Source organism: Capricornis sumatraensis, chromosome 16 (genome assembly GCF_032405125.1).
Source record: "Capricornis sumatraensis isolate serow.1 chromosome 16, serow.2, whole genome shotgun sequence".
NCBI classification, from domain to species: Eukaryota; Metazoa; Chordata; class Mammalia; order Artiodactyla; family Bovidae; genus Capricornis; species Capricornis sumatraensis.
Window position 1 is genome coordinate 16,387,755 of NC_091084.1, and position 14,591 is coordinate 16,402,345.

The following is a 14,591-nucleotide window of genomic DNA, read 5'->3' on the forward strand; positions in this document are numbered from 1 at the left end:
GCTCTTTTAAAAAGATTTTCTGAATTTATAAAATATTGAGAAAATGTTACTTTTCTTGAAAAATAAAATTACTTTCATCAAAAGGTAAAAATTCCTACAAAGCTCATATAATATTTCACTCTTTGCTTCAGAGAGTTGGCCATGGAGATAAGAACCATGCAGATGCAGACAGATCACCTGTCTTTCTTCAGTTTATTGACTGTGTCTGGCAGATGACAAGACAGGTAATTTATCTGGGGTATCCATTCTTAGAGCTCTCTTTTAAGCTCTCCAGTCAGAGATGGGTTTAGTCACTGACTGTCTTACATTTCATGTAAAGTGGAAGTTCTTATAAGTTTCCTAGATACTAGAAGTATTTTTTATCACATTAAATTATTTTATTTAATATTTTAAGTTTATGTTAGATAATGATAATATAGCCACTCAAAAATTCATTTATACATTGCTAAAGGAGGTAAAGAAATGAAATAGGCAAGGTAACTCAAAATGAAATCCTATTTTAGGCAGTTTTGATGAGAAAATGTGTTTAGATGGAAATCATGGCAACATATATATAAAATAGATTCAGTTTTTTTGTTTTTAGGTATGGAGCAAGAGATACGTGCTTTAGAGCTATCAACATTCTAGAAAATGATTTGAAATATTACTGTGAATAGGTTTAGTGCTTTGGAAAGATACAAGAGGAGATTGAAAAATACCTGATTTATTATGGGATAACTTTACTAATGAGGTAAAGAGTTCATGTCTTAAAAAAGTTTAACTCATGATAAATGATCTGAAAACCCAAAAGTTAGGTACAGCTCAGTGGTATATCAGATATTTATCCAGGAGTTCTATTAGACCTCAAACCACTGGGAGCCTGGTTGGTTTTTTGTTGGACTGCCATGGGAATTACAGTAGGGCACTTGCTGGCTCTGCTTGGCATTAGCATTCTGTTTCAGCTTCAATGAAATATTCTTTACTTCATTAAGAGAAAAACGAAATAAGAGTTTTTTTTTAAATCTTTTGGCTGTACCTCTGTATTGGCAGTGTGGAGTCTTACCCACTGGACTGCCAGGGAAGTCTGGACCCACTTTAAACTATTACCATATTCTATTTTAAGATAGTATTTGACAGTGTTGGGAAAAATCAAATATGCCTTATCAGGGGACTACAAAATGTGTCGCTGATGGTTAAGTGTACTGCTCTCCAGGGAGAGTGTCTTGAAAGGAGTAACTCTTGCTTCTGGTATATTTGTTAAAAAAACAAAATAGATCACATTTACTGATTGCATAGGAGAATACATGACAAATGTACTTCTTTCTTAGTAATTGTGTTAACTTTTTGTATGCCATACATCTAAAAGCAGTTTAACTCTTGATTTTGAGCTTACGTTGCTAAGTAATATTAAATCTTATTTCATTGAAGAATTTAAAATACACTATATATGTATAAATAAAAAAATATATTTCATTATATAAGTGTATATAATAAATATACTTTATTATACATGTCTGCTTATATTTTTCTTTGGTATTTTCCTCCTCACCATGTGAAATAGTAATAATATTTGTTGGCAGTCACCAGTTTTATAAATAATTGAATGTTTATGCAGAGACTTAAATAGCAAATTTATCAAAAAGACCAGTTGTGTTACAATTAGCCAGATTCTATGTCTCCTCCTGCCCTCATCATCATCTCTTACTGCTGGGATCAGGAAGCAGGATGAAGGGGCCCTTTAGATTTTAAACATATAAGGAGAACAAAATATTCCTTCTTTGCTCAGGATTTTAAAAACAATAGCAGGGACAATGTTCTATTTAAATAATGCTATTTTAGTAGTGTTTGTGAGGAAATTCCACTAATTAAGCTGTTTTCTCATAACTGAGCTAATAGTTTTGCCAAGAAGATAAAAGGCTAATCATAGGCTTAACTCCTTCGAATTGCTATGTAATGATGTAGGGTGCATTCATGGTTGGCTAATAAATAAGCTGTTTAAGAGTAACAGTACAGGAGATGGGATTTATTCTGTAAATGTATGGATGGAATTTGACAAAGTTTTTTATGATTAATTGGCTTTATGTTGGCATGTGCTTTATCACCTGCTTCATTTGCTTCAGAACCACAAAAATTATTATTCAAGAGTAAATTGTTTAAGAAGATAAATTTGCCTTGTTATCCTGCTAATGAATTTAGGAAATTTGAAGACAAAGTTGTTTTCACTCTTGTCCCTTGTATGTGCAGTTTATGCTGTTTTCATCCACTATTGGGTAGGGATCATTGTAAGAAAAACTTGGCACCAGTATTTATTTACTAAACCCACAATCCAAATATTCATGGAATTCCTTTTCACAGTCCTATAAATGGTACAGTCTTACATAGAAGCTTTCAAATAATTCTTGAAACAGTAAATGGTTAAGATGGATTATACTAAATCCCTTACCTTCCTGGGATCTGTAATTGGTCCTTGATAAATTACCCCCAAATTATGTTGTGTAAGACATCCAGTCAAACACCTGTCCTAGTTAAAGAGTGAATTTCCTCTTTTAAGAAAGGCTGCCAAAGTACTGGATTATAAGATATCATGGTTTGAGTACATGTTCCTTGAAAAGATGAGTAAGGTTGGCTTTTAAATGAGCTGCACATCTCCTTTTCTCGAGACATTGATATTTTTTGTGTAATTCCTAAAAACTATGCCGTTGAAAATTTAAAGAAAAATCTTACTGTGTTGCTTATGGTCATTCTTGGCAGAGAAAGACAAGTCACATCAGCCTCAAGTTGAGAGTTAACTGATAAATGGACAGAAGAACAGCAAGATCAGAGCATTCAGATTCTTACTGTACAAGAAAAGGAGATATTAGGAGAAATTATCTCAGCAGAGTGGTATTTTTTGAACAGAAAACCAAGCAAATATTAATAATACCATAATAGCTTAGAAATATATAGTTTTTGAATACTGTTTAGCCTAATTTTAAGCAGTTTTACAAAGCACCCACCAATGTACAGGGATGAACATGCTTGGGAAGCTGTCCTAATTATTTCGTGTGTTTTGATGTTTGATTTGCAGTTTCCTACAGCGTTTGAATTCAATGAATATTTTCTCATTACCATTTTGGACCACCTATATAGCTGTTTATTCGGAACATTCCTCTGTAACAGTGAACAGCAGAGAGGCAAAGAGGTAACACACGATCCCTGCCCATCCCGCCTCTGTCTGTATATACACACTTTCTCTGCTGAGTGCAGCCTGGGATGGCTTTCAGCTGAACAGTTGTTCTTTTGCATGATGCCTTTGGCCATGTGTTCTTTTATATACTGTAATATGCTCACTTCTTTCCATACATCTTAGCTTGATCTGTCTTAAAGTACCTCTGTCATGAGGATGGGTAGGAGGCAGCATCTGCTGAAGGAAACTGAAGTATGCGGTGTCTTAGGAGCACTCGTGTACCTGTTACCACACTCCCTGCAGGATGGAAGTCCATCAAAAGCAGGTGCAGCAAGATATAATTAGCAAAAAATACACATTTGAATGAATGCACAGCTCAATTCCCAGATACATTCTCATACATATGAACCAGTTTAGTTTTTTTTAATTGTAAAATAATAGCATAAAACATTCAAACACTGTGAAGATATTAAGGAGAAAGTTAAATTTCTTACCCCACTTGCCTAGAGATAGCACTTTTCCGTGGTTGATATTATTTATAAGAAATGTATAATGATTATGTTTCAAGTTTTACTTCTGTGTTCCTCAGAACACATCTGCTTTATGTATGAAGTTCTAAATTATCTTGATTAGTGTCTCCCTCTGCTTCAGTTTCCATTCTAAAAAATGTGACTCTCAGTTTCTTCATGCTTTTCTGTAAAGCCTAGTGGCAAAGAATGCTTGCTCTGGAGCCAGGCTGCCTGGGTTCAAATCTAAGATCTTTCACTTACTGTGTGAAGTTGAGCAAGTTAATTTCAGCTTCTGTAAAGTAGGGATAATAGTACTTAACTTACGTACTTAATAGTGCTTACTATTGTAAGGATTAAATAAAATAAACCATACAAAACACTGTGATAATGGCAATGTAGTAAGTGCTTCCTAGACTAGAAATTCCTTGAAGATAGATGTTAAATTTTTAAAATCACCCTTACATCTTCAGTAAATATTTCTATGCACACAAGCCAGTCAAGAATTGATTGAATGTTAGATGATCAGTGGATAACTTTCAAAGAGACTTTCAGTTTTTGAGAGCCTCAAGTAGGACTTACTATATCTTAAAAAAAAAAGTTTTTAAAACTGAGCTATAATTTGCATTCCATGACATTCACTTTCAAAGCATATAATTTAGTAATTTTCAGCATATCTAGAGTTGTATAGTCATCACCACCGTTAATTTCAGAACACTGGAAAGAAACCCCATGCCTATTAGTAGTTACTACCTACCCGTTCCTGTCTCCTCTCAGACCCTAGCAGACACTGTAATCTCTGTTGGTTTGCCTCTTCCGGACATTTCATATAAATGGAATCACTTGGGGTGTGGCCTTTGTGTCTGGCTTCTTTCAATTAGCATAATGTTTTCAAGGTTCAATTTGTAGCATGTATCATTACTTCAGTTCCTTTTTATTACGGAATGGTATTCTGCTGTATCATTATGTTACATTTCATCCATCTGTCAGATGATGGACTTGGGTTGTGTCTGCTCTTCGGTCATTGTGACCGATGGCTACTTTCACCGTTGTGCACAAGGTTGCTTGTGCATGTGTTTTCACTTGTCTTGGATGTATATAAAGAGTGGAATTGCTGGCATGGTAACTCTGTTTGCCTTTTTGGGGAACTGCACTGTTTTCCACTCCTCTAATTTTAATTGAAGTTGTGCTGTTGCCAAAGTATCTGAGTTCTGTCCCTCTAAAGCAGTTTAAATGATCACAAATGCCTTTTGACAAATTTCATCTAAAGTACAATTAGCTTGTGTAGTGGAAAACCTTAACCTATTTTTCCTTCTTATAGAATCTTCCCAGGAGGACCGTGTCGCTGTGGTCTTACATAAATAGCCAGCTGGAGGACTTCACTAATCCCCTCTACGGGAGCTATTCCAATCATGTCCTTTACCCAGTAGCCAGCATGCGCCACCTAGAGCTCTGGGTGGGATATTATGTAAGGTGGAACCCCCGGATGAAGCCCCAGGTATATGCCCTGCAATATCCAGTGAGAGGTTTTATCCAGGCAGTTGTATGAATTACTTTTGTCCCCTTTAAAGTGGCTAGAAAAGTCATCTGTGCATATTTAAAATTTCCATTTTTTCCTGTTAACAGTCACATGGGACAGTAGAGGCAGCACTGTGGTGGGGATGCGTAGTGCCCTGGCTCTTGTCGTGACTGGCTTTTTGGCCTTGCACAGATCACTTCTGCTCATTCTCGTCTTCTGTCCTCCGTTAAATGAGGGTGCTGGGCTGGATAACTTCTAGAGGTTGGGGAAAATGGCTTTAGGGGAGTTAAAAGCCATTTTTAAAAATGTTACAGAATATTTGCTGCCTAGAACTGTTTAAAGGTAAAAGTCTGCAACTAAATGACAGGAAATCTTTAAGTACTGGCTTTTAGATTATGTTGTTACTTAATTATTTGTTGTATTTGGCCAAGCACCAGTTTCAGGGTGTTCTGTGGAAACACCTGGGGAGACCAGGGAGGTCAGTGAAAGAGCCGCGGGTCAGTGGAGTTGTTGAAGTTAATTTTCACTGCTGTTCGGGAGGGCATGGTCCCATAGCTGAAAGCACACACTGAACATTTAGGGAAGAAGCTAAATATAAGAATGATTTGACTTCGGGTTTGTTCCAGATTGCTTAGTTAAGTAACCTTATGGTGTATTGTTCTTGTAGGAGCCCATTCATAACAGATATAAAGAGCTTCTTGCTAAACGGGCAGAGCTTCAGAAGAAAGTAGAGGAGCTACAGAGAGAGATTTCCAACCGATCAACCTCATCGTCAGAGAGAGCCGGCTCCCCGGCACAGTGCGTCACGCCTGTGCAGACGGTCGTGTGAGAGCGCCGCCTGATGGGGCGCGGTCGCGGTGAACTCTGATGACAGTGGCAGCTTCAGGAGGAGGAGGGCTTCTGAACATAGAACTCGTCTGTGAGAGAACTTCAGTCACTTTATTTATTTCAGATCTCTCTAGGATGAGTTCAGAACTGTAGCAGTGCAGGTGGTTTAAGGGAAATAACCTCACATGTAATTACATGATTACAACACTAATCTTCTAAGTCGCCCAAAGAATATTAAAATGCTTGAATCCTGGCTCCACAGTGGGAACAAGTTTCTGATTTTCAAATACTGTCTCAGAAGTTTTGGTATTTGCTAAAATCAAAACACAAGCCACTGGAGAACAACACTTCTTGGCAGAAGAGCGCTCATTGCACAGAAGGTGGAGCATCAGTCTTCCAGCCAATCCTGACATTCCGTGGACTTGGACATACTGGGCCCTGTGTAGATAAATCAAGATGGGTTGATGCTCCTTTCTCAACTTCATGGGTTTGTCTTTTTTGTAGTAATTTAACTTTTACCATGCAAAACCCATGTTCTTCATATGTAATCGGGTCTATGATATTGAGGATATTATGATGTAGTAGTAGTTGAAAATTATTGCCGTCATTATTTATGTGCTTAATTTAAGATATATTAGGTAGCTATTCCAAAATGATGCCTTACAGATGTGCTTGGGAGGAGACTGCAAGGGAGAGTGGCAGCTGTCCAGGATTTCAGAGAGTCCACATCCTTCAGATCAGTTATTGGAAACATCATAAAACGTATTTTAAAAACTCATTATCTGCCCTACTGTATCTTATTTACTTTTTGTATGTCTCTGAAGACAGAAGTAAATGGGTGAGTTTTGAGGCTCTATTTAAAAGTTTAGTAGGATTGACGTTTTTATGAAGTCTGCATAAAGAGCATATGATGAGAAGTACTGTGCTCAAATTTTACATGAAATATTTTACTGCTACTTTTCTTTGCAAATTCTGTAATTCCACCAAATGATTAAGTCTACCAAAGAACTTATTGCATGTAAAGATGTATTACAGTCTCCATGCCAGTAAAGGGAATCCTGCCTCACTTTTTGCCTGCTACAGGAAGAGTCTAGCGCTGGTATAAACACTCGACTCCCTGGTATCTGTTTTAATCTGTATAAGAGCCATATGTTATGTACTGTAACACAGAGGAGCTTCTTGTCCCTTAGGTCTTTAATTAAAAGAAAATTTCGACTGACTTTTAAACTTTGTCCTTGTTCTAAGTTGTCTTAAGTTGCATTTGCAGAAATGTTATTTGAATTGTTCCACTGCAGGGGGCATAGGTTCCATCCCTGATCAGGGAACTAAGATCCTACATGCTGCAGCCAAAAAAAAGATATGTACAATTTGAACTGATAAATAATAATCAAAAATAGCATTTTTTTACTCATTAACTCAGTAGGCTGAACCTATGCCCTTCTCTTGATTTTGCAGTGAGTAAGTATAATTTCTGTTATTAATATATCCAGTATTAGCAATGAAGGACAGAAATGATATGGACCTAACAGAAACAGAAAATTTTAAAAACAGATAGCGAAAATACACAGAAAACTATACAAAAAAGGTCTTAATGACTGGGATAACCACAATCTTGTCATCACTCAACTAGAGCCAGACACCCTGGAGTGCGAAGTCAAGTGGGCCTTAGGAAGCATTACTACAAATAAAGATAGTGGAGGAGAGGGAATTCTAGTTGAGCTCTTTAAAATCCTAAAAGATGATGCTGTGAAAGTTCTGCACTCAATCTATGAGCAAATCTGGAAAATTCAGCAGTGGCCACAGGACTGGAAAAGGTCAGTTTTCATTCCATCCCAAAGAAAGGCAGTGCCAAAGAATGTTCAGACTACTGCCCAAGTGCACTCATTTCACAGGCTAGTGAGGTAATGCTCAAAGTTCTTTAAGATAGGCTTCAATAGTACGTGACCCGAGAACTCCAGATGTACAGGCTGGATTTAGAAAAGGCAGAGGAACCAGAGATCAAATTGCCAACATCCGTTGGGTCATAGATAACAAATTCCAAAAAAAAATCTGCTTTATTGACTACAGTAAAGCCTTTGACTGGGTGGATGACAACAAACTGGAAAATTCTTCAAGAGTGGGCATACCAGACCACCTTACCTGCCTCCTGAGAAACCTGTATGCCGGTCAAGAAGCAACAGTTATAACTGGACATGGAAAAACACACTGGTTCCAAATTAGGAAAGGAGTATGTCAAGGCTGTGTATTGTCACCCTGCTTATTTAACTCACATGCAGAGTACATCATGTGAAATGCCAGGCTGGATGAAACTCAAGTTCTATCAGGATTTCTGGGAGAAATATCAATAACCTCAGATGTGCAGATGACACCACCCTAATGGCAGAAAGTGAAGAGGAACTGAAGAGCCTCTTGATGAAAGTGAAAGAGGAGAGTGAAAAAGCTGGCTACAAACTCAACATTCAGAAAACTAAGATCATGGCATCTGGTCCCATCACTTCATGGCAAATAGACGTACCAACAGTGACAGACTTTATTTTCTTGGGCTCCAGAATCACTGCAGATGGTGACTGCAGCCATGAAATTAAAAAATGCTTGCTCCTTGTAAGAAGCTATGGCAAACCTAGACAGCATACTAAAAAGCAGAGAGATATCACTTTTCCAATGAAGGTCTGTATTGTCAGAGCTAAGGTTTTTCCAGTAGTTATGTGTGAATTTGAGAGTTGAACCACAAAGGCTGAGCACCAAAGAACTGATGCTTTTGAACTATGGTGCTGGAGAAGACTTGAGAGTCCCATGGACTGCAAGGAGATCAAACCAGTCAATCCTAAAGGATATCAACCCTGGATATTCATTGGAAGGACTGATGCTAAAGCTGAAGCTCCAATACGTTGGCCACCTGATACAAAGAACTGACTCATTGGGAAAGACCCTGATGCTGGGAAAGATTGAAGGGGGTGACGGAAGATGAGACGATTGGATGGCATCACTGGCTCAGTGGACATGAGTTTGAGGAAACTCCAGGAGATGGTGAAGGACAGGGAGGCCTGGCGTGCTGCAGTCCGTAGAGTTGCAAAGAGTTGGACATGACTGAGCAACTGAACAACAGGATTAGCAAAAGTGGTACCATAATGGTTTGGTCATTGCCTGAAATTTTTAATAAGAAAATTTATAACAGTATTTACATGACCAGTCCATCAATATTAAAGCTACGTTTTCTTTTCTAAATTCGTTCTCTATCCATTTTGTGGTTTTTTTCACTTACTTTGTGCGGGAGTCTCCAAAATGGAGTGCCTTCAAGATAACCCTGTAGTGAAGACGTCAGCATCATGATGGCACAAGTGCTTCCTTCTCTCTCTCTTTTACTTGTAACGAATCAGACATGCATAACTGGACAGAAGTGCCTCTGCACAGCACACCAGGACACCTGAGATTTCTCCGTCTGCGTATCTGAAACTGGGTGGATGAACCCCCAGAGGAGGCCTGGGAGCCGGAGGTTTGTGGCGACACCAGCTGCAGCAGGAGCGCCGACCTGTCCAGCAGAGGAGGGGGAACATGAAAGGGGCGAGTACAGGTCTGCCCAGCCCTGAGGCTGCAGTCAGACGGTCCTACTGCTCTTCAGCAACACCCTGGGTTTCTGAGGAGAATCTCCATGACAGACCAGTAGTTAGTAAAGAGATTGAATCAGTAATCAAAAAATAAAAAATGCCACAACACAGAAAGCTGCAGAGCCAGATGGTTTCCTTGGTGAATTCTAGCAGTCATATAAAGAATCAACACAATCTTCCTCTAAACACTTGCAAATACTGAGGATGAGGGAACAGTTACAAACTCATCTACAAAGCCAGCAGTACATTGATACCAAAACCAGATGATGATACAAGAAAATGAGACTCATATCTCTGCTAAATATAGATACAGAAATTCTGAACCAAACATGAGCAAACCAAATTCAAGAACACTTAAAAAGGATTATATACCATGACCAAATGGGACTGATCCCTAGTATGTAAGGATGGTTTAACATATGCAAATCAATAAATGTAATATGTCAGTAAAGTGAAAGAAAAGCTACATGACCATTTTCAGTAGATGCAAAAAAAGATAAACATCTTTCATGACAAAATACAACATCCTTTCATGATAAGAACCTTTAACAGATTGGGTAAAAAAAAGAACATACCTCAATAAAGGCTGTATGCCCCAAACCAACAGCTATCAATGGAGAAATGCTGAAGGTTTTCCCTCTAAAATCAAGAAGACAGTGAGGCCTACTCTCACCACTCTTGTTCATTATAGTATTGGAATTCCTGGTTAGAGCAGCTAGGCAAGACAGAGAAAAGGCATGCAAATCAGGAAGGAAAGAGTAAACTTCTCTATTTGCTGATGATTTGATTTTATATGGATATAATCGTGGTGTCAACCAAAAAACTTGGAACTAATGAACAATTTCAGTAAAGTTATGCAGAAGTCAGTTGTATTCCTTTACAATAATGATGAAGTACCTGAAAACTATCCCACTCAAAATAGCATTAAAAGCAATAAACTATTGAGGAAAAGTTTAACTTAGGAAGTGAAAGATCTGTACAATGAAGACTACAAGAAAGACTTTGTTGAAGGAAATCAAAGAGGACACAAATGGAAACACATCCTATGCCCAGAGTGGAAGAATTAAAATTGTCAAGATGACTGTTACTGCTCAAAGCTATCTATAGATTGAATGCAGTTCCCATGAAAATACCAAAGGCATTCTTTACAGACACAGAAGAAACAATCCAAAAATTTTTGTGGAACCACAAAACAAAACCCCAAATAGCCAAAACAATCCTGGGTAAAAAGAACTAAGCTGTGGGAATCATGCTTTCAGATTTCAAACTATACTATTAATACAAAACCACAGTAATAAAAACAGTATGTTACTGGCACAAGAAATAGACACACCACTGGAATAGAGAGACCAGAATTAAATCCCACTGAGAGAAAAGTGAAAGTGTTGGTAGCTTAGTCGTGTCCAACTCTGTGACCCCATGGGCTGTCGCCTGCCAGGCTCGTGTCCATGGAACTCTCCAGGCAATGTTATTGGAGTAGGTTGCCAATTCCTTCCCCAGGGATCTTCCTGACCCAGAGATCGAACTCTGGTCTCCTGCATTGCAGGCAGATTCTTTACCATCTGAGTCACCAGGGAGGCCCACCGGTCAACGAACATTTGATGAGGGATCCAGGAACACCCAATGGGGAAAGGAAGTCTCTTCAATAAAGTTCTGGGATACTGGAGAAACACATGCAGAACAAACCAGATTGGATGCCTGTACTGTGCTTAGTCGTGTCTGACTTTTTGCCACCCTATGGACAGTAGCCCACCAGGCTCTGCTGTCTATGGGGATTCTCCAGGAAAGAATACTGCAGTGGATTGCCATGCCCTCCTCCTAGGGCTCTTCCCAACCCAGGGATCGAAGCCAGGTCTCTTGCATGGCAGGAAGATTCTTTACCGTCTGAGCCACCAGGGAAGCCCAAGAATACTGAAGTGGATAACCTATCTGTTCTCCAAGGGAACTTTCTGACCCAGGGATCAAACCAGGGTCTCCTGCATTGCAGGTGGATTCGTTACCAGCTGCACTAGCAGGGAATCCCAAATCGGATGCCTATCTAACACCATTCACAAAACTTAAATAGTGGTAAGTGTTGTGAATAAAACAGCCTAATGTGATATTAATAAGGCAATGAGGGGCAATTTTTGAAATGTAATCAAAGGCCTGCTTTGAATATACTGACATAAATCATGCATTAAAATAAAACTTGAAATAAAAATAAAAACTTGAAATGGATCAAAGCCTTAAACATAAGACCTGATGCCATAAAACTTCTAGAAGGGAAGAATATACTCAATATTGGTCTTGGCAATGATTTTTTGGGACATGATGCCAAAAGCACAAAAAACAAGCAGAAAACGGAGGAGACTACATCAAACTCAGAAGCTTCTGCACAGCAAAAAGAGACAAAGGAAGAAAAAATAGCCTAGTGAAAGGAAGAAAATTTTTATACACCACATAGAATAAGTCCCCACTATAACAAACCTTCAAGCTGGGAACTCTCAAAGACACAAACAGGCCTTCACAGGTCCAATCACAGAAGTTCATGTCTCTGGCATACATAATCACGTGCCTGCATCCTCTACAAGTGGTGGTGCGTTACATGTACATGGTGGTGTACATGTACATGGTGGTGTACATTGCCATACAGTGTATAGTACTTTAGTTCAAGCCCAGGATGTACAGAAGCAAGCATAAAAGCAGTGGTATATAACCAATTGTGTAAGTTGGGTACCTAGGCTAACTTTGTTGTACTTACAAATTAGACTTACAAATGTGCTCTTGGAATGGAACTGGATCATACTAGGGGATGATCTGTATTAAATAAGAGGTTAATATCCAAAATATAGTTAAACAAAAATACAACTTGGTAACAATGAAAAAAATCCAAATGTAAAATGGACAAAACTAAATGGACGTTTTTCCAAAGAGGACATCAGAGTGGTCCGTGGGTACATGAAGATGTTCAGCATGCCTAATCTGCAGGGAAATAAAAATAAAAGGAGGTACCACTGTTGGAATGGTTATCATCAAGAAGATACATAACCGCTGCTGGCTGGTGAGGATGTGGAGAAAAGGGAACCCTTACACAGTTGCCAGTGAAGAGGTCTGAACTGTGCAGGTCCACCTGGATGATTTTCAATAGTTAGGTACTACAGTACGACATGATCTGAGGTTGGATCTGTGGGTGCAGACATGCTGTTCAAGGGTTAACTGTACACTGTTGATGGGAATGTAAACTGGTCCAACTATTATGTAAAACAGAGGTTCATCAAAAAATTAAAAATAGATCTGATACTTCCAGGTAAAGAACTAAAGTAAATGAAAATAGGATTTCAAAGAAAATAATGCATCATTCCCATGTTTACTGCAGCATTATTCACAGCAGCCAAGATATGGAAGCAACCTAAGTCCATCAGTGAATGAATGGATACAAATAATGTACATATACATACAGAATATTACTCAGCCTTGAGAAAGGATTCCAGTCATTTGCAACAACATGGAGGAGCCCTGAGCACATTACACTAAGTCAGAGAAGAGAAAGACACTGAATGGTCTCATGTTGAATCTAAAAACATCAAACTTATAAAAATCCGTAAAATAGTGGTTAGCAGGAGATGGAGTTTAGAGGGACAAGACTGATGTTAAGGGTACAAACTTGCAACAAGTAGTAAGTAATCCATAGAGATAATGCACAATGTAATGAATGCAGACAGTATTGAACTATAGTTATATAATGTGATACATGGCACTACAGTGGCAATCATATTACAATACATAGCAAAGTAACACACTATACACCTTGAATTTGTACAATGTTACATGTCAAATTTGTTCAATTTGAAAACCTCCTTACAATAAAGATGTTTCTAACAAAGCTACTTACAAGCTGTGTTCCAGCAGTGTCGTTTCAGGGATTGGAAGTGATACCCACTTTGAAATGCATGTAGTTAAGTATTTAGGAAGACATAATATTGTTCCCAACAAAGCTACTTGATGCTGTATTCAGCAGTGTTATTTCAGTGCATGCAAGTGATACGCATTCTGTAATGCATGTGTTCAAACAAACAAACAACACTTGTAATAAAGGTGTTCCTAACAGAACTAAAGGATAATCCATTGGGGTGTGTTTGGAAGCTGGGGAGAGCAGTCTTAGCACTTTTTATATCTACAGTTATACTATGTTTTCTAACTTTATCTGACTATTGGTTGCACAGGTCTACTTTCTCCTTTGTGATTAGGGATATGAGATTTACAAACTTGTGGTTAAGTCAAAGCTCCTAAGTCTCCTGGCATTTGTCTGCTTACCTTTCTATTCTCACTGCCATACACTCAACTTTTATGTACAAGTACTACTCAACTGGTCCCAATTCTCCATGTACGCGCAGATTCCTGCATCCTTGCTTCAGTTTAATTATCCTGTAGATGTCAAGGCAAGGAGTCATTGTCTTCTCCAGGCAATGATCCTTGTTTCCTCACTCCCTTCTCTGCCGCGCCCTGCCTCCCTCTGCACCACCACAGCACTGTACACATGCCACCCACCACTTTCCCGAAACGCATAATCAACGCAGTAAAAGGCCTAATACGGTTAGTGACCACAGAGCCACTGCATTTCATGCTGCTTGTCTAGATAAAATCCTAGAACTCCATTTCAACCCCAGGCAAAAAGGAATCTCCTTAATGTCTAGTCAATGTGTTCACTAGCACAAAATTGGGAAAGGAGTACATCAAGGCTGTATGTTGTCACCCTGCTTATTTAACTTATATGCAAAGTACATCATGAGAAACACTGGGCTGGAGGAAGCACAAGATGGAATCAGGATTGCTGGGAGAAATATCAATAACCTCAGATACGCAGATGATACCACCCTTTTGGCAGAAAGTGAAGAGGAACTAAAAAGCCTCTTGATGAAAGTGAAAGAGGAGAGTGAAAAAGCTGGCTACAAACTCAACATTCAAAAAATGAAAATCATGGCATCCGGTCCCATCTCTTCACAGCAAAC

At 38.7% G+C, this 14,591-nt stretch overlaps 1 protein-coding gene across 3 annotated transcripts in view; it reads left to right on the forward strand.

Moving 5' to 3' along the window:
* The window catches only part of MTMR2 (myotubularin related protein 2), a 109,773-nt gene extending 102,574 nt beyond the window's left edge, over nt 1–7,199 (forward strand). For all 3 annotated transcript variants that reach the window (XM_068989346.1, XM_068989345.1, XM_068989347.1), the window contains 4 exons: nt 132–224; nt 3,047–3,160; nt 4,973–5,149; nt 5,838–7,199. In XM_068989346.1, coding sequence (XP_068845447.1) covers nt 132–224; nt 3,047–3,160; nt 4,973–5,149; nt 5,838–5,999 — 546 coding nt within the window. In that variant the 3' untranslated portion in view covers nt 6,000–7,199. The remainder of the gene's footprint in view (nt 1–131; nt 225–3,046; nt 3,161–4,972; nt 5,150–5,837) is intronic.
* The last annotated feature ends 7,392 nt before the right edge of the window (nt 7,200–14,591 follow it).